The 23,452-nt window shown below is 39.8% G+C and overlaps 1 protein-coding gene across 7 annotated transcripts; it reads left to right on the forward strand.

Moving 5' to 3' along the window:
- The first annotated feature begins 3,707 nt into the window (after window positions 1–3,707).
- Window positions 3,708–23,368, forward strand: LOC142543335 (kinesin-like protein KIN-13A). 7 transcript variants are annotated; one of them, XM_075650534.1, is made up of 14 exons: window positions 3,729–3,903; window positions 3,999–4,120; window positions 4,335–4,575; window positions 4,932–5,153; window positions 5,253–5,444; window positions 5,560–5,664; window positions 5,802–5,879; window positions 6,223–6,304; window positions 20,016–20,178; window positions 20,457–20,786; window positions 21,665–21,883; window positions 21,989–22,586; window positions 22,676–22,741; window positions 22,918–23,368. In XM_075650534.1, the coding sequence occupies exons 3-14, from the start codon at window positions 4,366–4,368 to the stop codon at window positions 23,098–23,100; spliced, it is 2,448 nt and encodes an 815-aa protein (XP_075506649.1). In that variant the 5' UTR covers window positions 3,729–3,903; window positions 3,999–4,120; window positions 4,335–4,365; the 3' UTR covers window positions 23,101–23,368. The 7 variants fall into 7 exon arrangements, with proteins under 7 accessions (XP_075506653.1, XP_075506649.1, XP_075506651.1 ...); XM_075650536.1 differs by having other exon boundaries at window positions 3,999–4,065; XM_075650537.1 differs by having other exon boundaries at window positions 3,999–4,055; window positions 4,321–4,575.
- The last annotated feature ends 84 nt before the right edge of the window (window positions 23,369–23,452 follow it).

Raw genomic sequence — 23,452 nt, forward strand, 5'->3', positions numbered from 1 at the left:
AAGTAATTTTTTTTATATACATATTAAGAACTTTTTACCCTAAATATTTTAGCAAAGTTTCATCTCATATGCATACTTTATTTATTCTCCATCATTTTAAAATTTTTTTTTTTACTATAGATATTAAAAGTTAATATTTTTTAAAAAAAATTAAAATAAATATAAACAATTTTTTTAGTCTTATTACCCCAAACATATGCGTGTTTCTGTTTTTATCAATATTATTATTTCTAACATTCTAAAAAGTATATACATATTACCTTTGATTCCCAATTTGGTATCTTTATTCCATCACAATTGCTTGATTTCGACTACGCTGCCGTTTGAGCAAACCTTAGGATTATTATTAATGGAAGATAATTCATCATTGTCAAGATCAACATCATTTATTACAATTTCCTTGTTCAGAAATATGACAAGATCTTGAAATTTCATGAAATTATTGAACTATAAGCAATTGAAATAGCATGCATTTGCATATTTTAAATTGACAAAAACTTACGTGAGACAGTCTCACGGGTTTTATTTTGTGAGACAGATCTCTTATTTGAGTCATCCATGAAAAATTATTAATTTTTATTCTAAGAGTATTATTTTTTATTGTGAATATCCGGTATGGTTGACTCGTCTCACATATAAAGATTCGTGAGACCGTCTCACAAGAAACTTACTCTTTTAAATTTGTATATGGCGCAATACGCTATTTTTTCTATAATAAAAATGTCTTACTAATCATTAATTTTTTTTTAAATAGAAAAAGGGATTTCCAAGAACATTAATTTAAACACATGCACTTACGATGATTAGAAGAGTGTAATTAACAATCCACGTTTATGTAAATTTCTCCAATAATAAAGTGTGAAAACAATGGGATTTATTTTATGTGGTAGGGACCCAAATCTCACTTGACGCCATAATAAGTTGGGACTGCAATATTAAATCCAACATTTAATTTTATTGAGTTAACGTCAGATGTTGAATTGATTATGTGAAACTTGAAGTCGAATTCTATAAAAAATTTTCTTGATCATGTATGTGGCCTTACACATATTTATCTGATACGTATGATTTATATTATGCTCGAAATGTTACTACGATTGTTTGTTAAGAATTGTGTGAGCTGAATGTATTTTAGAATAATGATGCATATACGATCAAATTCGAACAACAGTTTTTAAATCAAAAAAAATTTCCCTATAAAAATTTTATTTTTCAAATTTCATTATCTATTATATATACATGTGAGGCCCGGGGCCGAAGAGGGCGGGGGGTGATCGTCGGTGCCATGAGGTTGCACGACAATGAGCGGCACCTGGCAGGTTTCTAGGTGGAGGGAACATGAATGAACCGATCACACATGAGAATGAGAGGGATTCCGAGACTGTTCAATGTAATGGACTGTACAGTTGAAGAAGGCTTAAAAGATTTGATTGGTACTATTCATATCACGAATGTGCATCTTCTTTTCGGTAGCTCATCACACAAGAACTCCAAAGTTAAGCGTGTTTGACTTGGGGTAATTTTGGGATGAGTGACCTCCTGGGAAGTTTCCCGGGGTGCGTGTGAGTGAGAGAACATAAGCACGCTGGAAAGACTCGTCTTGATACAGTGAGCAGAGTCCTCGAATCTGGGACGTTACAATAAAATTTTATGATATAATAGTAATTTTATAATACATATCTATCATTGAACATTATATTAAAGTTATATATATATATATATATATACATGTATTATTTATTTATTTAAATGACAAGTAGGGTTTGACATGGTTGGATTGAAATTGGGAGGCAAAGGTGTCAGAAACCATAAATTGCTTTTGTACCATCAAATTCAGCAAGTCAGCTGCCATCAAGGGTATAATCGTAATTTAATCGATCGAGGACTAATTTGGTTAATATTTTCTAACATATTTAATAATTAAAAAAGAAAATTTGTCTACAAAAAATATTAGATTAATTAATTTTGCCACCTCACTTTGTTTTTTTTATTTCCTGTCATTTTTTTCCCTTGCAATTACTTTGTGTTTTTTGGCCGCTAACCACAATGCATCTAATCTTCATCAACTTAATTGTGTCCACTTTGGCTACCCATGAGAAAAAGGAGTGAACAAACGCCTAGTTGAATCAATGAGTAAATTCGATGTGGACATTGTTATGAACTTTGATCTAGTGCAGTACTGTAAATGAATCAAGTTGATTCGCGAATTTTTCGAATTAACTCGATAAATATTTGATTTGTATACGAATCTATGGAACTTGAGCCAAATTCTAAATTTTTTTCGAGCTGAACTCGAGCCAAAATTATTTTATTCGATAGTTCGCGAGCCTTAATATTTTAATAATATAATTATATATTAAATATATATACATTTCGAACTTTTGAACCTTCTTTGTCGAACATTACTGTCCGGAGCCTTAATATTTTAATAATATAATTATATATTAAATATATATACATTTCGAACTTTTGAACCTTCTTTGTCGAACATTACTGTCCGAACAATAGTTCGAATAGCTCACAAATATATTCAAATATTTATAGCGGAACTCGAGCAAAAAAATTTAAAACTTTCGAGCTTTGAATCTAGCTGTTAATTCGAGCCTAGTTCGAACATTATATTTTAACTATTATTCGACTCAATTTGATTCATTTACATCCATGACATAACATAATGAAATACAATTGACAATATCTTAATTTTTAACGTGAAGTCTTGCATCGAATAACGTAAAAAGTTCACATCTAAAAATGAACCGGGTTGTTCTATGTTTGTATATTATATTTTTTAAAAAATATCTATAGATGTTATTAAATACAAAAAATCATCTCCTTTACTTCCTATGACCTATCCGACTCCACCCTATTTAATAATTATTTGGATCTACCTTAATGTATATGCAAAAATTTGCGTGAGACGATCTCACGAGTCGTATTTTGTGAGACATATATCTTATTTGGGTCATTCATGAAAAAATATTATTTTTTATGCTAAGAGTATTATTTTTTATTGTGAATATCGGAATGGTTGACCCGTCTTACAGATAAAGATTTGTGAGACCGTCTCACAAAAAATCTAATTGTATATTTTATGGATGTACATAATTATGTGGTAAACAAATAGAAACTATATTAAATCAAGAGTTTTAAAAGAACACTGGAATTTATGTTTAGGTGGGGTAACTTAATAACTCTCTAAATTTGTGGTGGTTTCGGATAATTTCTACTTTTTTTACCAAATCAGCACAGCAAGATCGTATCAGACAAACTTCAATTGATTGTTAGAAGACGGTTTAACGGAACAATTTGTAGTAAGATTCCGATTTGAATGGATCATAAACAAAAATTATTTTTAAAAGTAAATATTTTGTGAGACGGTCTCACGAATCTGATCTGTTAGACGGGTCAATCTCACAGATATTCACAATAAAAAGTAATACTCTTAGAATAAAAAGTAATATTTTTTCATGAATGATGCAAACAAGAGATTCGTCTCACACAATACTACTTATTGTCTTACACAATTTTTTTCTTATTTTTAATTATAATTATAGATTGAATCCACCTATTTTATGTACTTAGATCCGTGTGTTAAATTAATAGGTTGGTTGAAAGGGCAAAAATGTTCATGCCTACGATTTTCAAATTAGCCGTTTATATATACAATTTCTTCTTACAAACTCTAAAGCTAAGTAAAAACACCAAAGCTTCTGTATGTGTGTGTATGTATATTCAGGTTCTTTTTCATGATCGCTTGATGCTTTCTGTTCACTATTCTCAAAGTAATCTCTTAATATTTTTGTGAAGATCTCGCCAACTCAATTCTTTATTATTGATTCTATATTTTTGAATTTGCAGATCTGTACCGTTTCTTGATGAATCGGTGTTGATTCCCGTATATGGGTGTGGATATATTTGTTTATGTATTTAATCTTGGCCCGCTTTTGATTATTTGTTTTTTCGATTGAAATGTGTTGTCTTTGGGTTGATCTTATCAGGGTTTTCATTTTTGGTGATGCAATCGGCATTGTAGACATTTTCTGGGGAACCGAGCTGTTTTTTTAGGTATTGCATGGGATCGCGTTTGATGTTTTGATTTTGTTTCGGATTTCCCATCTAGGTGTTAATTATATTGCATTGCGGGTGCGTGTGGGGATCGCGTTTGAAGTTTTGATTTTGTTTCGAATTTCCCATCTAAGTATTTTATTAAAATCGTCCCGTTTTGAATTTTAAGGTATTGTTATTTTTAACGTGAACGATACTTGTCATCATCATTATTGTTGTTGTTTGCTGAAACCATCAACTGTTGATTCTTGGAAGTTTTTGTTTAACAGATCTTGAAAATTGGCTCCCCTTAAGAGATCGATGCGCCACGTCGGCGGCCAGGTGCAGCCGAGCGGTGCGGCGGCGGCCACCGTCTTGTATGACAATACTGGACCTAGTATGTCCGGTGGTGATGCGGGCGACGCCGCTGTAATGGCGCGATGGCTCCAGTCTGCTGGATTGCAGCATCTGGCCTCTCCTATTGCATCCAATGCGGTTGATCATCGCGTGCTGCCGAACCTTTTAATGCAGGTAATAATAGTATTTCCTTGTATGTACGCCCACTTCTTTTATGATTTGTTCTCCTCTTTCTTTAGCGCGTTTCATTTAAGTTGTTTTTGGGACAACATTTTCAGGTGCATTGTTATTCTCTTTCACTTAGGAAAATGTATTGTGAAAATTAGAACTTTTATCATAAGTGACAAAAACTAAGGAAGACCATCCTGTTTTTCTGAGCATTTCTGTTACTGCGTACATGCTTTCTTCTTCTGTTTCTTCTTTTTTTTTTTGCCGGTTGTGGTGGTGAGGGGAGTGTATGAGTGAATAATCTTTTAGTTCTTGCATCTTAATCTTCTGATTGATAGAGGATTTTGTGGTTGTGTGCGAAGGGTTATGGACCACAGTCCGCGGAAGAGAAGCAGAGGCTCTTCAAACTGATGAGGAATCTCAATTTTAATGGTGAATCTGTTTCTGATCCTTATGTTCCGAGTACCCATAGTTCAGGTGCATTTGCTTTGTCAGACGGATATTATTCCCCTGAGTTTAGGGGTGATTTTGGAGCTGGGCTTTTGGATCTACATTCTATGGATGATACAGAGCTATTATCTGATGTAAGCATGCTTAAATATTGACTTGGTTAAACAAAATTTTTCCTTGTAGCGACTAAGTAAAGTCCAGTCCTGATGTAAGTTCATTTAATTTGTTTTCAGCATGTTATCTTGGAGCCGTTCGAGCCATCACCTTTCATGCCTACTGTTACTACAACTTTTGAAACTGACCATGAAGAGATAGCCAGCAGACAACAAAGAGTGCAGACAGATGTAGAAGCTGCTGCAGAATCGTTGGCAAATGAGAAGGAGAACAATTCAAGGGAAAACAATGTGGCCAAGATTAAAGTTGTGGTATGTTGCATACTTACGGAAGTGTTTGAAACTGGATTACCTATCAATGCAGTTCTTATTGCTACTTTGAGTGTGTTGAGTGAGAAATATAAGCACATCTTTCCTCTGAATTCAGGTGCGTAAGAGACCTTTAAATAGGAAGGAAATTGCTCGGAAAGAGGATGATGTTGTCACTGTGTCTGATGATGTTTATTTATCAGTTCATGAACCAAAATTAAAGGTATGAAACAGTTTTAGCGTCATGAAACAGTATTTTTCATTTGATAATGTGGTGTAGAAATCAATATAGAACTGAGTAAATAATTTTCCATTAGTCTTTTTGGTATTCAGGGCTAACAATTTAGAATCATAATGAAGGTGGACCTGACAGCTTATGTGGAGAAACATGAGTTCTATTTTGATGCGGTTCTGGATGAGTATGTAACGAATGATGAGGTAATACCTTCATTAAGAAATATGCGAGACCGGGCTCCTAGCCCAATTGGTGTCTCACCCTCTCCCCCTTATAACGATTCGAGTTCGAGTTCGAGTTCGAGTCTCCCCTCCACACTAGGTAATAATGATAAAAAAAAGAAATATGCTGGAATGTACTTTGTTTAGTTTCTCTTTCTCTTTTCTTTGGGTTGGGTGGATTTGATCGAGGGTTTATGCTGAAAAAAAAATTCCTTACTTTTTCTTCTCTGGGTGGGATTCGTATGTACAAGTTTGGAAATGAGTGGGGATGTTCGTATTTCTGTTTGGACGTTCTCACGTTTGGTCTTATGATTTGTCTAATTAGGTATACCGTAACACTGTGGAGCCAATCATACCTACCATTTTTCAACGTACCAAAGCAACATGTTTTGCATACGGTCAGACAGGTGGGTTTCTCTTTCTCTTTCTCTTTTTATTGAGTCTCCTACTGCTGATGGCCTTGTATTATGTGGCCTGCATGTAAAGTTCAGGTGCAACTCCATAGTGTAAACGTACTAGATTCTGTTTGTCAAAAACCTTTATGAGGTTCCGTGCTGAATAATTTTGCTATTCATTTGCATCAACACAGTCTTACACTTCCTTGTATCTTGATCCAATTCATTTTTAATTGTCAAATCCATATGAAGAAAGGTGCACAAGGCTTATTTACTATTGAATCAAAGTACCTCTATGGATATTTGGTGATGGAACTTTTTATTCATATAAAAAAAATACACCAAGAAGTTTCTTGCTGCTTCAACAACTTTATACGAGAATGCCTGAGGTTCTTTGGATGGAACCACTTTGGTTCTAGACTGTATTAGTTGGTGTTGTTTTGCCTGGGGCGGACTCGTACAGGGACGAGGGGGATCATGGGCGGCCCACCCTCATTTTTTTCTTGTGAAGTTACTAATATACCCTTATTAATTAATAAAATAGTTATTTTACAAAGAACATGACCATCACCAAACAACGACTGTATAAAGCTACAAAACCTTTTTCCCTAATATTCCTTCTCGACTGATGCCCTGGGATGACCCGGGTCATGGATAATGTCCGGGTCAGGGATATGGTCTATTCCTGGGTCATGGATGACCTGAGGCAATGGAAAGATTTGAGCCCGGATACCGGGGGACCCGAGACATTGAAGGAGTAGCTCAGGACAGGGAAGGTGAAAGTGTTAGAGGGACAAGTCGGCTCTATTCAAGTTGTTATTAAGGGTTGCCCATTCTCTGACATCATCGTCCGGGAACCACTTCCCGGGCACTTCAAATCAGCCAGGTTTAAGGACTATGATGGGAGTTCTGACCCTGAAGAGCATCTTGCCAGATTCGAAAACATGGCCATGCTACATTGTTACGGGGATCAAATTAAATGCATAGTGTTCCTGACTACTTTGGTGGACTCCGCGCAGAGGTGGTTCGAAGGATTGGCGCCTCAAATTATCCAATCTTTTGAAGATTTTCAAAAAATATTCTTGCACCAGTTTAGCAGCAGCAAGAAATATAAGAAGACTGCTTTTAGTCTGTTTGAAGTGAAGCATGGACATGATGAAACTTTAAGAGCATACATCAAAAGATTCAATCGAGTAGCTTTGGATGTCCCTGCCTGCGCCCCCGAGAAAAAAACCACTGCGTTCATGCAGGGGTTGTGGGAAGGAGATTTCTTTCGATCTCTAACAAAGAAGTTGACCGGAGATTTTGAAGATCTCTTATCCCGGGCGGAAAAATATATCAATATGGAAGAAGCCCAGAACCAAAAAAGAGAGGCTTTGAAAAGAGCCCGGGGAGATCGGGTTGTCAGGCCCGAGGAGAGAGCATTTTTCTCATATTCCCTTGAGAATCGCCCGGGACCGGGAAGTTCAAGAATGTAGCTCAGACTTGACCCAGCGCCCGGGTTCAAAGGCACCATTGTCGAGACCAGAGAAGAAAGGGTATTGCACCCTCCACAAAGAATGTTCCCATGACACTAGTGAGTGTCGAACTTTAAAAAGAGAATCCAATCAGCGTTCTGCGCCAAGATCTAACACACATAGTGAGCCAAGGCAACCACCCTGGTTAGCCTGGCGCCCCGGACCTAATACTTCTGGGAGATCAGCAGCTGTCTCAAGTGGGAGCGGAAGAGAAGAGGGAAGTTCCCGGGAAAAGAAGCATAAGCAAATAGAAAAGAAAGACTTTTCCCCGATTCGAGGAGTAATAAAAATGATTTTGGGAGGGTCCATAGATGGCGATTCCAATCGGGCCCGGAAAACAAGAAGTAGAAGAGAGTCTGGAAATTGATGGGAAGGGGAGTAATGAGCCAGTCATAAGTTTTGGCCCAGAAGACCTCAAGGGAAGTCAGTCTACCCCATAATGATGCTCTGGTTATTCAAGCCCGAGTGGCCAATTATGATGTATTAAGAATTTTCGTTGACAATGACATCTCTGTCAATGTCATCTTCAAAGAGGCCTTGATTCAAATGGATTTACATGAGTACCAGTTGGAGGCGGTTGAGACTGCCTTAGCTTCGCGGGTCACGCTGTATATCCAGACGGGAAAATAACATTGACATTAACCCTGGGAACTGGAGATGTGCGAAAGATAGTCATGACGGTTTTTACAGTGGTGGATGCCCCATCTTCATACAACATTATCCTTGGGAGGCCAGCTATGAACGAGATGAGAGCTGTGGCCTCCACTTACCATCAGAAAATCAAATTTCCGGTACGAGGACGAGTCGAGGAAGTCAGGGGAGATCAGCCTTCCTCCCGGAGGTGTTATGGGGAAACTGTCCGGGTGGATCAAAAGAGGGCAAGGAAGGAAGACAAGGGGAAGAGAGTGAGTCGAGCCGAGGAAGTGGCCGGGGAAAAGGAGGTGCATTTTGTTGCGGAGGAAGAACAAGAAGCGGTGGAAGTTGAGCTGGGGAAACATATCCGGGTGGCCCGAAACCTTAATGTTCCCACCCGGGTAAGTATCTTAAATTGTTTAAAAGCTAACATCAATGTTTTCGCTTGGTCTCAACAGGAATTAGTCGGGATCTCCTCCCTCGTGGCTGAGCATAAACTGAATATTATCCCGGGATCCCGGCCTGTGAAGCAGAAAAAAAGGCATTTTGGTCCCGAGAAGGACAGAGTCATTGATGAACAGGTGGAAGAATTGTTGTGGGCCGGCCACATTCGGGAGGTACAATTTCCCACTTGGCTCTCGAATGTGGTCCTTGTTCCTAAAGTTACCAGGAAATGGAGAATGTGCGTAGACTTCCAAGATCTAAATAAAGCTTGTCCCAAAGATTGTTATCCACTTCCTCGGATTGATCAATTGGTGGACTCAACATCCGGGTTCGAATTATTGAGCTTTATGGATGATTATCAGGGGTACCATCAAATCCCCTTAGCCCGGGAAGATCAAGATTGATATGAATCTAGCCAGCCACTGTGTGTTCCAAGAATCAATTCCGAGATGACGATTGAAAATGTTGAAAGCTTGGAAATAAGGCTCGAGGGGTTCGGGTTGCATCACCATCAAGTAGAGGATGAATTGGAAGCTTGCGCCTTAGCGCGTTGCGGGAAGTTTGAGCCGCCAGAAGACTATTTTCTTAACCTAGTTTCCTTAGTTTAATTAATATTAAATTAAATATTGATTTGTTATCTTTAAATATACAATTTTCTATATTTAGGTTTTCGTTACCTATGTTTAAGAGAACACCATGTAAACAAAAAAAAAACTTTGATTAATTATTGATTTGATATCAAATTGTGAGATTTTCTCTCAAATACACTTCGGTGTTTTCAAAATCGAACTTTCAAAGGTGGATTCTTTTGTTCGTTCGTCTATCGATTTTCGCAAGTATTGCCAAAGACGGGTCCTTTGGAGGTTCTTACGGGATTGGTTGCCTATCGCTGATTTCTTGTTGCTAGACCACGTGATCTAGAGGCGAGGATCGCACAAATCCATCATTCGTTTCAATCACATCGGGGCCACACACAGATTCCTTCGCCGACGTCAATATGAAAAAATTATTGACCCTCAGGAATCGCATCATTTGGTATCAGAGCCAGTTTTGCTTGATTCGAGTGAGTGTTATTCGCACCCGTTCAATTTTCGGATTTACTATTCACGCGAGTACGATTCACGAAAAATACTGTTCACGAGTAATGTTCACCCGAAAAACTGTTCACGATTTTCACTGTTCACGAGTACTGTTTGCGAAATACTGTTCACGATTTTTCACTGTTCACGAGTACTGTACACGAAAAATACTGTACATGAGTTGCTGTTCACCCGAAAATACTGTTCACGAAGTTTACTATTCATCGAATTTACTGTTCATGAATTTTCGAAATTCCTGCACTTCTTCTGAATTGTTCTTGGTGGATCTAGTTTAGTCGTTGATAGATCTGATATTGAAAAAAAAAAGAAAATGAGATGGACGAAAAAGAGAGTGATAAAAAAGTCGGGATGACCATCGATGAACAAAAAGAGTTGTGAGAAAAAGAGGCCAAACAAACAAAAAAAGAAATTATATGTATGGCCCAAAAAAGTGAGGATGAGCGACTCTTTATTTTGAATAAACCACTTCATGTACATCTGTGCAAAGTTGGTTTATTTTATTTCAATGAAGTAGCCGGTTCGATCCCGAGCATTGTTAAACTCTACTTGCAGGATTGTGGAAAAGGCATGAAATGTATTGATCTCCCTAGCTATCAAGAAAGACAAGATTTGAGGACAAATCTTTTTGAAGAAGGGGAGTATCATATGAATCTAGCCAGCCACTGTGTGTTCCAAGAACCAATCCCGAGAGGACGATTGAAGATGTTGAATGTTGCCCTTCATTCAACCAATGAAAGCTTGGAAATAAGGCTCGAGGAGTTCGGGTCGCATCATCATCAAGTAGAGGATGAATTGGAAGCTTGTGCTTTAGCACGTTGCGGGAAGTTTGAGCCGCCAGAAGACTATTTTCTTAACCTAGTTTCCTTAGTTTAATTAATTCTAAATTAAGTATTGATTTGTTATCTTTAAATATGCAATTTTCTATATTTAGGTTTTCGTTACCTTATATTTAAGAGAATACCATGTAAACAAAAAAAAAACTTTGGTTCATTATTGATTTGATATCAAATTGTGAGATCAACAAGAAATCAGCGATAGGCGACCAATCCCGTAAGAACCTCCAAAGGACCCGTCTTTGGCAATACTTGCGAAAATCGATAGACGAACGAACAAAAGAATCCACCTTTTGAAAGTTCGATTTTGAAAACACCGAAGTGTATTTGAGAGAAAATCTCACAATTTGATATCAAATCAATAATGAACCAAAGTTTTTTTTTTGTTTACATGGTATTCTCTTATTTCCAAGGTTTCATTGGTTGAATGAATGGCAACATTCAACATCTTCAATCGTCCTCTCGGGATTGGTTCTTGGAACACATAGTGGCTGACTAGATTCATATGATACTCCCCTTCTTCAAAAAGATTTGTCCTCAAATCTTGTCTTTCTTGATAGCTAGGGAGATCAATACATTTCATGCCTTTTCCACAATCCTGCAAGTAGAGTTTAACAATGCTCGGGATCGAACCGGCTACTTCATTAAAATAAACCAACTTTGCACATATGTACATGAAGTGGTTTATTCAAAATAAAGAGTCGCTCATCCTCACTCTTTTGGGCCATACATATAATTTCTTTTTTTGTTTGTTTGACCTCTTTTTCACACAATTCTTTTTGTTCATCGATGGCCATCCCGCCTTTTTTATCACTCTCTTTTTCGCTCATCTCATTTTCTTTTTCTCTCAACTCATAATAAATTGATTCACCAATACATATTACATTCGTAGACAGTGGAGCAAAAGAAACAACTTGCACATCATCTAACTCACCCTCCACAACACAACACTCAATACTCGCATGAGACACAATTGGAGTATCAACATTCAAATCATCCACAAGTTTGGCTTCAAGGTTGGAAATGGAATCCACTACCTTCACATCCTCATTTGGACAATGGTGAAAATCATGTCCTACCTCTAGACACCACAAACATCGAATATCGGAAATACAATTATGTGAGAATTGCGATGTACCTTGATATCCACGTTTTGAAATCCTCGCTGGTGTCGCCATGCTTCTATCCTCTTTACTCATCCTTCCACTCCCATCCACTCGCACATACCTTTCACGCAAATGTTTAAATTCTTCCTCCATCTTTTTCCCAAATTCTACCAACAACGACTGAAATTGACTATCAAGCATATTGTATCTTTTTTTTTTCGAGATTCTCCTCTTTTTTCTTTTTTTTTCGAGATCAGATCTATCAACGACTAAACTAGATCCACCAAGAACAATTCAGAAGAAGTGCAGGATTTTCGAAAATTCATGAACAGTAAATTCGATGAATAGTAAAATCCGTGAACAGTATTTTCGCGAACAGTACTCATGAACAGTGAAAAATCGTGAACAGTATTTTTCGTGTACAGTACTCGTGAACAGTGAAAGATCGTGAACAGTGTTTCACGAACAGTACTCTTGAACATTGAAAAATCGTGAACAGTATTTCGGGTGAACAGTAACTCGTGTACAGTATTTTTCGTGTACAATACTCGTGAACAGTGAAAAATCGTGAACAGTATTTCTGGTGAACAGTACTCGTAAACAGTATTTTTCGTGAATCGTACTCACGTGAATTGTAAATCCGAAAATTGAACGGGTGCGAAGAACACTCGGCGAAGGAATCTATGTGTGGCCCCGATGTGATTGAAACGAATGATGGATTTGTGTGATCCTCGCCTCTAGATCACGTGGTCTAGCAACAAGAAATCAGCGATAGGCGACCAATCTCATAAGAACCTCCAAAGGACCCGTCTTTGGCAATACTTGCGAAAATCGATAGACGAACGAACAAAAGAATCCACCTTTGAAAGTTCGATTTTGAAAACACCGAAGTGTGTTTGAGAGAAAATCTCACAATTTGATATCAAATCAATAATGAACCAAAGTTTTTTTTTTGTTTACATGGTATTCTCTTAAATATACGTAACGAAAACCTAAATATAGAAAATTGCATATTTAAAGATAACAAATCAATACTTAATTAAGAATTAATTAAACTAAGAAAACTAGGTTAATAAAATAGTCTTCTGACGGCTCAAACTTCCCGCAACGCGCTAAGGCGCAAGCTTCCAATTCATCATCTACTTGATGGTGATGCAACCCGAACCCCTCGAGCCTTATTTCCAAGCTTTCATTGGTTGAATGAAGGGCAACATTCAACATCTTCGATCGTCCTCTCGGGATTGGTTCTTGGAACCCATAGTGGCTGGCTAGATTCATATCAAAGATAATGCTAGTTTTATCACTTCTGGAGGCATTTTCTGCTATGTGATTATGCATTTTCTTCAATCGTCCTCTCGGGATTGGTTCTTGGAACACATAGTGGCTGGCTAGATTCATATCAAAGATAATGCTAGTTTTATCACTTCTGGAGGCACTTTCTGCTATGTGATTTTGCCCTTTGGATTGAAGAATGCCGGAGCCACATAACAGCGTCTGATGAATCATGTTTTTCAGAAGCAGATAGGCATGAATGTGGAAGTCTATGTGGATGACATTCTGATCAAGACCCGGGAAGTCTCTTGTTTTGTTGCTGATCTGGCCGAGACCTTTGCCACCCTGAAGCAATATGGGATAAAGCTCAACCCGGCCAAATGTGTGTTCGGGGTCAAAAGTGGAAATTCTTGGGTATTCTGGTAACAGATCGGGGAATTGAAGTGAACCCAGAGAAGATTGAAGAAATACTTGACATGCCTTCCCCCCAATCAGTTCGGGAAGTGCAGAAGTTAACTGGGAGAATCGCCGCCCTGCCTCGATTCATTTCCTGGTCTGCCCATAGAAGCTACCCATTTTTTCAAGTCCCGAGGAAGGCACAAAAGTTTGGATGGGATGAAAAGTGTGAGCAGGCTTTTCAAGATTTAAAAAAGCATTTGTCCGAGCTACCCGTCCTGGTAAAACCTGAGCCCGGGGAAAAGCTATGGGTTTATTTGTCCACCACAGAATATGTTGTTAGCTCTGTACTTATCCGAGAGGAAGGGACCGACCAAAAGCCAGTGTATTATGTCAGCCATGCCCTCAGAGGAGCAGAGTTGAATTACAGTGAAGTAGAGAAAATAGCCCTGGCCCTGGTGGTGACTGCCCGGAAGCTAAGACCTTATTTTCTCTCACATCCTATCGTGGTTCTCACTCCCCGCTTGGAAGAATCATGACACATGCTGAAGTATCGGGCAAGATGGATAAGTGGACAATAGAGCTCGGGGAATATGATATTGAATATAAACCTCGAGTTGCTATAAAAGCCCAGACATTTACAGATTTCTTGATAGAGATGATTCAACCAAGAGAAGAAGAAATATGGAGTGTTTTTGTTGATGGTGCATCGAATTTGTCAAGATGTGGAGTCGGAGTAGTTTTGATTGCTCCATCAGGAGAGAAGATTGAATTGGCTCTAAGAATCGACTCCGGGGTCACCAATAATGAAGCTGAATATGAAGCCGTTCTGGCAGGACTACAATCCGCCCGGGAAGTCGGAGCTTCCCGGGTCATTATTTACTCCGGGTCATTATTTACTCCGACTCTCAATTGGTCGCCCAGCAGATAAAAGGAACATACGAGGCCAAAAATGAAAAAATGCTCAAATATCTGGGGCTTATCACAGCCCGGGCAGCATCTCTAGCTGATTGGAGCATCGAACAAATTCCCAGGGAAGAGAATGGGGAAGCTGATACCTTAGCCAAATTAGCCCCTTCTATGTCAGACATAAGCACCCGGGAAGTCCTGTGTTTTACCCGGCTAGTTCTCTCTATTGATGAAAACGTGCCATTGACGCAAAAGGATTCATGGATGACTCCTTTAATCGAGTATATAGTTCATACCAAGCTCCTGGAAGACCGGGCTTAAGCTTTAAAAATCAAAAATCAAGCACCCAGGTTTGTCCTTTTGAATGATATTTTGTACAGGAAATCATATCAGGGCCCTTTGCTCAAGTGTTTAACGGAAAATGAAGTAGAATACGTTCTCCGAGAAATACATGAGGGGTGCTGTGGCGAACATCTCGGTTGAACCACCCTGGCTCGGAAAGCAATATTAGCCGGATTTTGGTGGCCCGAATGAATCAAGATGCTGATCAACTTGTCCAGGCATGTAAAGGTTGCCAGTATCATTCTAACTTTCAACATAATCCAACTACCGGCATGCAACCTCTCTCAACATCATGTTCCTTTGATCAATGGGGGTTGGATATCGTTGGTCCATTTCCTGTAGCCCGGGCACAGAAAAAATTCCTCCTTGTGGCTGTGGATTATTTTTCTAAATGGGTGGAGGCTAAACCTTTGGCTAAAATTACTGAGGAAGAGGTGATGAGATTTCTCTGGAAAAATATTGTTTGCAAATTTGGTATCCCAAGAAGATTGATTTCAGACAATGAGAGGCAGTTCCAGGGTAAAGACTGGTGCCAAGAATGAAGATAACTCAGTCTTTCATCTCGGTGGCCTACCCACAAGCCAATGGCCAAACATAAGTGACTAATAGGATCATTGTGCAAGCATTAAAGGCCCGACTTCATGGAAAAAGTAAAGACTGGGTGGAAGAATTGTCGAGTATATTGTGGGCGTATCATACTACACCCCGAACAGCTACCCGGGAAACTTCTTACAGTTTTTAATCTACAGTTCAGAAGCAGTCTTACTTGTGGAGATCGGACAATCTTCTGCCCGGGTGGAATCTTATCCGAATAACAATGATCAGACCCGGGCCATTGAGCTTGACTTGATTGAAGAAAAAAGAGATCGGGCAGCCATTCGAATGGAAGCTTATCGAAGCCGGATTATAAAATCTTATAACAAACATGTTCGAGCACGAGATTTCCAGGTCGGAGACCTATTTATGAAAAAGTTGAAGCCAACAGGTGATGTGGGGAAGTTAAAAGCACGATGGGAGGGACCTTTCAAAGTGATTCTGAGAGTTAGTTCGGGGGCAGCTTATTATTTAGAAGATTCTTAGGGACACGCCCTTAAGAGACCATGGAATGCATTTCATTTGAAGAAATATTTTACTTAAAGTCCGGTCCTTGTGTATGTTATTTGTACATCAAATAAAGGAATTATTCAGACAACAATCTATTAAGTCCAGGGACCCGTACCCTGGTTATATGCCAAGTCCAGGGACCCGTACCCCGGTTATCTGCAAAGTCTAGGGACCCGTACCCCGGTTATCTGCAAAGTTCAGGGACCCGTACCCTTGCCCGCGGACCGTACCCCGGTTATCTGCCAAGTCCAGGGACCCGTTCCCTGGCCCGGGGACCCGTACCCCGGTTATTTGCCAAGTCCAGGGACCCGTTCCCTGGCCCAGGGACCCGTACCCCGGTTATCTGCCAAGTCCAGGGACCCGTACCCTGGCCCGGGGACCCGTACCCCGGTTATCTGCCAAAGTCTAGGGACCCGTACCTTGGCCAGAGGACCCATACCCCAGTCACCGCATAAGCTCAGGAACTTGTAATCTTATTACATGTTAAAAAGATTTTTAGTAAGTTATGAATTGTGAAAATATTCGAAAAAATGTGAGCCATTTTTACATGGGAATATTTTTAACTACTTATGAAATGCGAGAAAATGATGAAGGAAAAACATATTTCATTAAACAATGAGAATTTACAAGGTGCCCGGAAGCCTGGGAAGAAAATAAAATCCTAATCTATCTTGGGGTCTAGTTTATTTTCCTCCTGCTTCTCGTCTTCCGGGAGAGAGGCAGGAGCCTTCATCAAATCTGGTAAGTCTTTTTGTTCGGGGGGAACGAGGCCTGTTTCTTGAAACTGCTCCAAGCATTTATTGAAGCCCAGGTCAAAGTAGACAAAAGCTTTATCAGCCACCATCTTCTTGAACTCCCGGGACTTCAAGAATTGAGCTATTTTTTCTTCCTAGGAGGTCTTCAAGAGATCCAGAGCAGCCTGTGCTCTTCAACTCGGGTCCGGGAGGATTCTGTTTCTTCCTTGGCCGCCTGCACCTCTGGCTTACCAGTGGCCGAGTGGTCAGCAAGGGCTTTTCGGGTTAACTCCGATTCTGACCGAGCCTCTGACCAGTTCTGCTTGAATCAGGTCCACTTGCTGCTTCCAGCCGGCTCTTTCCCTGGCCAAAACATGCTCATGGATCCCCGTCATTCGGTCCAATTCTTCTTGAAGCTTGTTATGCATCTCCCGGGTAGAGGAGACCTGTTGATTCGCCTTCTTGGCTGCCCCAGCTACCTGTTCATAAGCAGATATGAGCATCTGCAGGCCCTGCAACCAAAGGAAATGTCATATTGGTAAAAAAAAAAAAAAAGAAAGTGAAGAGCTTACCGAGAAGGACCGGGCAACCCCCTCGTACAGTTTTTGATTGGGGTGGAGGCCTTTGAGGTGTTCGACCTCTTCAGGACGAAAGAGACCTCGCGCCACCTTGGTTAAATCCGTGCTTATGTCATCGCCAAATATGTTGGGCAAGACCAGGGGCACTTCGCCTTGTGGAGTAAGGCCGGTAGATGAACCAGGAGGAGGGTGTGATCGGACTATTATCTCAAGTTCCTCCTCCATGGTCATTGTCTCAAAGACTGGTTCCATCGCAGCTTTCCTTTTTCGATGATTCAGAGGGGCCGGATCCTCTTCACTGACCGGAGGAGCTGTCTCGTCTTTGGTGGGGGCAGTCTCTTCCCGGGCTTCGGCCTCTGCCCTGACCCGTCGCTCTTCTTGCTCTTGAGCCTCCCAGGCCCTCTTCTCTGCCTGGGCTTGCCTTTGTTCAGCCTTATTTTTGGCAGCTACTTCAAGAAGGCTGACCTTGATCATTTCTTCCTTTGTTGCATCAAAGAGGGGAGTTAGAAAAATAAAACGCGAGTTTAAAATGACCAAGGGAAAAGTAATTTACCGGCCTGTGACCCAGCCTGGCTAAATTCATCGATCATCTGGTCCACGGGGTTTTCAGGCCGAGGCCCGATCCCATAGTACACCAGATTATCCCCCCAATCAACACTGAGGACAGGAAGGATTGGCCCTCTATAGCAGCCAAAGCCTGGGTGAAAGGGGGATGGAGTTTGTAGTCTCAGGGGAGTTCAGTTTGCTCGGAAAGTGAGGATAGAAAACCCGTGGCACATGTCGGGAGATTTGGGAGTTGTAAAAAGAAAAATTTGTTTTTCCACCCCTTCAAAGAGGAAGGGATGTCTGTCAAAAATGGTATTTCATACGGGCCATGAAAGAAAAGACCCCTTCATTAAAACGACATGAATAAAAAAAGTGGAAGATAGGAGAATTAATTGTAGATTTTTCATACGAAACAAAATGAAGGTGGGTGCCATGATCCTGAAGGCGTTAAGATGGAGATGGTTAATCGGGAGCCCAAAGAACCGGGCAACCCCTTCGAAGAAATGGTGAATCGGGAACCGGAGCCCACTCTTGAGCTGTTCCACGAAGAAAGTTTAGAAGCCCAGGGGTGGGGTGTCTGGGTGGTCACTGGGCCCAGGTATCACGATTTTGTAATTGGAAGGAATGGACCCTATAGACCTAATATCCTCGGAAGTCCCGGGACGAAGCGTAGAGATCACTGTGGAAAACCCCAAGGCCCTGCTACCTTGTCCTCTTTGCCCCGGGAAGTAGTGGTTTTTTGTTTTTTTGAAATAGGTCGGAAAACAGGAATGGGTATGGCTATAGGAATGTGGGCAGAAGTTTCAAAAGGGGTCGGGGAGTTATCCTCCGACAGACCCCTGACGTTTTGACCAGAAGTAGAAGAAGTGGAGTTCGACATGCTGAAAAAGAAGAGAATAAAAAAGGAAGAGGAACTTACTGAGTAAGAACGGGTGACTGGTGAAATGAGGAGATCGCCGGAGATGGGAGAATGCTTCGCCGGGGAGGGAAATCAGAACGAAAGAAGTAAAAAGTGAAAATGATTTGAGGGTGAAAATATAGATAGAGGAAGGGGGAATGATCTGAGCCGTCGATCGCAAAACATATAAACGGACAAGATTTACATGGGAAATTGCGCGGGATATTCGAAAAGACGGGCTCGAAATTCGAGGCGTCACAATGATGTTCTTTTCTCGGAATACGAAAAGTGTCTGACAGGTTTTAATTGCAGGGCTTACGTCGCCCTAATGTTATGACGTCAGCCCTAGTGACTCAAGGATACTAAACGACAAATTATCTTCCCTGACCACCGGGCACACAGGACCAGCCGGGACAGCGAGATCCCGGGGGACCCGGGACATTGAAGGAGTAGCTCAGGACAGGGAAGGTCTAGGGAAAAGGTTCACCAGAAGCCCGGGCCAGCAAACGTCCCGGACGTCTTCTCCCCGGGCTATTGGATGTCCGGGCTCTCATGCAAGTTATCGGAAGGCTTTCTTCCCAGGCCACTTCGATATAAGTACCGCATTTAATTATGCCGACAAAGTAGGGTGTGGGCGGCCGACCTATCTCTGACACCAATCCAAGAGGTTATCATTACGTCCCCTACTATAAATACCAGGTTTTCTTTTTGCATTTACTCTCTATTGAGATATTGAATACACAATTATTGCTCATTTACTACTCATCCTCTACACCAATCTCAGAACCATTATCTGGTTATATTGGTTCATTGCTTGAGTCCTTCACTGACTTAAGCATCGGAGTGGCCACGCCGGACACCCCTCCGGAGCCTATTCACGTGGTTTTCTTTGTTGAAGATCTTTCCAGCTGTTTGAGGAGAAAAGCTTTTGATCCATATATTTCACTCTTATTCCCTACATCATATCGATAACAGATCCGGTAGAGCATCCGACCCGGCTAATCTATTTTACCCGGATCGCATCATCGACCTATTCTAAAAATCTCTCTCTCTTCCGTTAGCTCTTGAAAGGAACACAACAAACATTTATGCTCGTCCTTTAGTTGATATAAATGATGCTTTTGTGATTTTATATGAACTGTGCCCCCTAAACAAAATTCCTGGGTCCGTCCTTGTGTGCTGCTGCAGTTTAGTGTGGTGTGAACTGAAGTTCTGAAATTTTATCTGTCTATTTATTCTTGTTTTCAACTAATGGTTTAAGATCCTATGGATTCTGTAGGATTACTGAATTTACGTCTTCTCTTTCTCCAGGAAGTGGTAAGACATACACCATGCAGCCGCTACCTCTTAGAGCTGCGGAAGACCTTGTTAGATACCTGCATCAGCCAATTTATCGTACTCAAAGATTCAAGTTGTGGCTTAGCTATTTTGAGATATATGGTGGAAAACTTTTTGATCTTCTTAGTGATAGGAAGTTAGTATTCTAACTTGGTCTCCTTTATTTTGTATTGGAAATCTTACTCGTTTCTATATGATGCAGATAATTACATTATTAAATTAAAGCAACTAAATGTGTAAATGCAGTATTTATTATGCTGTAATAAAATGACAAGCTATGATTTTTTACTTCCTTAAATTCTGAATTGTAACCTCCAGATTTGTGAGGGGTGACCATTAAATTCTGTTTTCCTTTTTCTTTTTTAAAAAAACTTTTGTTATCTAGGCTAATGTTTCTGACTTTTTCTTATGTAGGAAACTCTGTATGAGAGAGGATGGAAGACAACAAGTTTGCATTGTTGGACTGCAGGAGTTTGAAGTCCTGGATGTACAGATTGTGAAAGAATACATTGAGAAGGGAAATGCAGCGAGAAGCACAGGTTCTACTGGTGCTAACGAAGAGTCTTCCAGATCTCATGCAATATTGCAACTGGCTGTGAAGAAGCACAATGAGGTGAAGGAATCTAAACGAAATATTGATGGAAATGATGCCAGGAATGCGAAGGTTGTTGGCAAGATTTCTTTCATTGATCTTGCTGGTAGTGAGAGAGGGGCCGACACTACAGATAATGACCGGCAAACTCGGTATTATTTCTGAAGAAATTCAGTAGAAATTGGTAGTTGTTTGTGTTTAACCATTTTTTTTGAATTAGAAAAATTAAAGATTTTAATATGTCCTCTGTTGCTTCTTCCACAAACAAACTTTTCAGTACACATGGAAAGTTCATATTTTTGTCTTGTATATTTTCAAGGTGTTACCTATTTTTCTGGTATTTACCTCTTTCTGATTGATTTCGCTATCTGAAATAAGAAACACCTTTATGATCTTTGATTATTTATTGTGTAGAACCTGTTTAATTTTGTCTTTACTGATCTTGAAGTTTGTGATGAATATATTACATGATTATTTCATATTCTTTTTGGTTCGGGTTTGGTTAGAGGGTGCTCTAGAATGTGGTTTTTCTGATTCCAGAAACAAGACTTTGTATGTGTTTGGTGTTCAACTGTTAAATTTGGTGCCTTTCTGGAGAACAGACCTATAGAATGGAATGGCCATTTTTGATTTTCTGCTGGTCTTGCATTATTCTTACCTGGGGTTTGTTTCTTCTTTTTTTTTCCTCTTTAATTTTTTAGCGACTGTCCACCTTAATAATGACTCTAGAGTTGATTGAATGATGTCTTTGACACCTCTAAATGGAAGCATTTATTTAATCAAGTACTGAAGTTTCTCAAATGAGTTTTTTGTTTTTCTTTTGTTGTCAAATGGGACATTTTGGTAACTGATATTCGGAATCTAGTAAAGGTCACTTGTTAGGTCTTTTTTGCAATAATAATTTTGTGACCAAGCCTTATTAGATCTTTATAAAGTGATCTGTTTAACACGTGCTTTAAGTTATCCTCATAATTGTTTTGTTTATGAATGGTTGGGGATTATATTTGGGCATATTATTGTTTGTATCCAGGATTGAAGGAGCAGAAATCAACAAGAGTCTTCTGGCCCTTAAGGAGTGTATTCGTGCTCTTGACAATGACCAGATTCACATACCATTCCGTGGTAGCAAACTAACTGAGGTCCTTCGTGACTCCTTTGTCGGAAATTCAAGGACTGTTATGATCTCTTGCATTTCTCCAAATGCTGGTTCGTGCGAGCATACTCTCAATACTTTGAGATATGCTGATAGGTCTGTTTATTTTATTTCTTTAATTGATTTCTCGTGTGTACTCTATTTCACTCCTTGCGTATAAATTTTACGCAGCTTAAACTGAAGTAAGCTATGGTTTGACAGGGTCAAAAGTCTATCAAAAGGTGGGAATCCCAGGAAGGATCAGGCTAGTTCATTGCCACCTAGTGTCAAAGAATCTTCATCAGCACCAACTTTGTCTCTTTCTGCTGAGACAGAGGATATTTATGAGCAACGTCAAGAATCTAGAGCAGTGGGTACAAGTGGACGGGTTTTAGAGAAGGAAAGTTTACCTTACAATTTTTCTGCTGATGATGAGAAACTACCATCTAGTTTTTCTTCCAAATTTACCTTAAATGGCCATGAGGAAAGTGGGGATACTGCTGGTAGTTTGAAAACCGAACGTCCTGATGTTAAAAACACTTTCAAGGGTTCTACGAGTCAAAGGGCCCACTCAGTTTTCTACTCACAGAATTCTGATGATATAGAAGATAAGGTGCAGAAAGTGTCTCCACCACGGCAAAAACCTTACAGGGATGAAAGGCCAGGACATGGACCGAGAAAAGAGGGCAACAATTCTGATGTGCCAACTAGCAGCTATAAGCAGCGGCAATATATAAACAGTTCTAATGTAACCAGCACCGTCGATAAACAGAATGAATCTGAGCCACCTTCTCACGAAAGCATCAACGAGATACTTGAGGTTCAGTGTGTACTCAGTTATTCTGATTCTTTTGTGTCGTAAGTCTTATTAGAACATAGACCATGCATTTAATATTTTGTCGTGTGTAGGAGGAAGAGGCCCTCATTTCAGCTCACAGAAAAGAGATTGAAGATACAATGGAGATCGTTCGTGAAGTAAGCAAACAATTGTTAAGATTTTTTTTCCTGGAAAATGAATTTCATTTGAATGAACAGTCGGATTGGGCTATTGCGTTATGGCTGGAAAACTCATTTAACGTCAAGTAAATAATCTCATTCGAGAACATTGAAGATGAATGGTGAGAATTAACTCGTTTTGATTTGATTTCCAGGAAATGAAACTATTGGCAGAAGTGGACCAACCAGGAAGCCATGTTGACAATTATGTAACTCAGTTGAATTTTGTGCTCTCACGCAAAGCAGCTAGTCTTGTCAGCCTTCAAGCTCGCCTAGCAAGGTTCCAGCATCGATTGAAAGAGCAGGAAATACTTAGTAGAAAGAGAGTGTTGCGGTAAGGCAAATATTTTCACTAGCCAATACCAACGTCAAGGTATAAGAAAATATGTAAACAAAATGACCTGGTCTTTGATCCTTGGCTTTTTTTTTTTTTTTTTACCAAAGTACAGCTCACTTCTAACTGTCAAATATGTAAACAAAATGACCTGGTGAATTTATTTCATTTATAGAGCAGAATGCAAAGGAGAATATAAGAAAGGTTGAAGAATTGTCTGTATACCAAGGATCAACCGATCTTTCGTTAATTCATTTCATGTGTAATATGAATTACCGTACTGCTACCATGAAACAGAAGGCTTGTTCTTGTATGCTTGATGCTTGGTTTGGAGTTGTTTTGGCTCAAACCATGCA

Source organism: Primulina tabacum, chromosome 4, assembly GCF_025594145.1.
Source record: "Primulina tabacum isolate GXHZ01 chromosome 4, ASM2559414v2, whole genome shotgun sequence".
Classification (NCBI taxonomy): domain Eukaryota; kingdom Viridiplantae; phylum Streptophyta; class Magnoliopsida; order Lamiales; family Gesneriaceae; genus Primulina; species Primulina tabacum.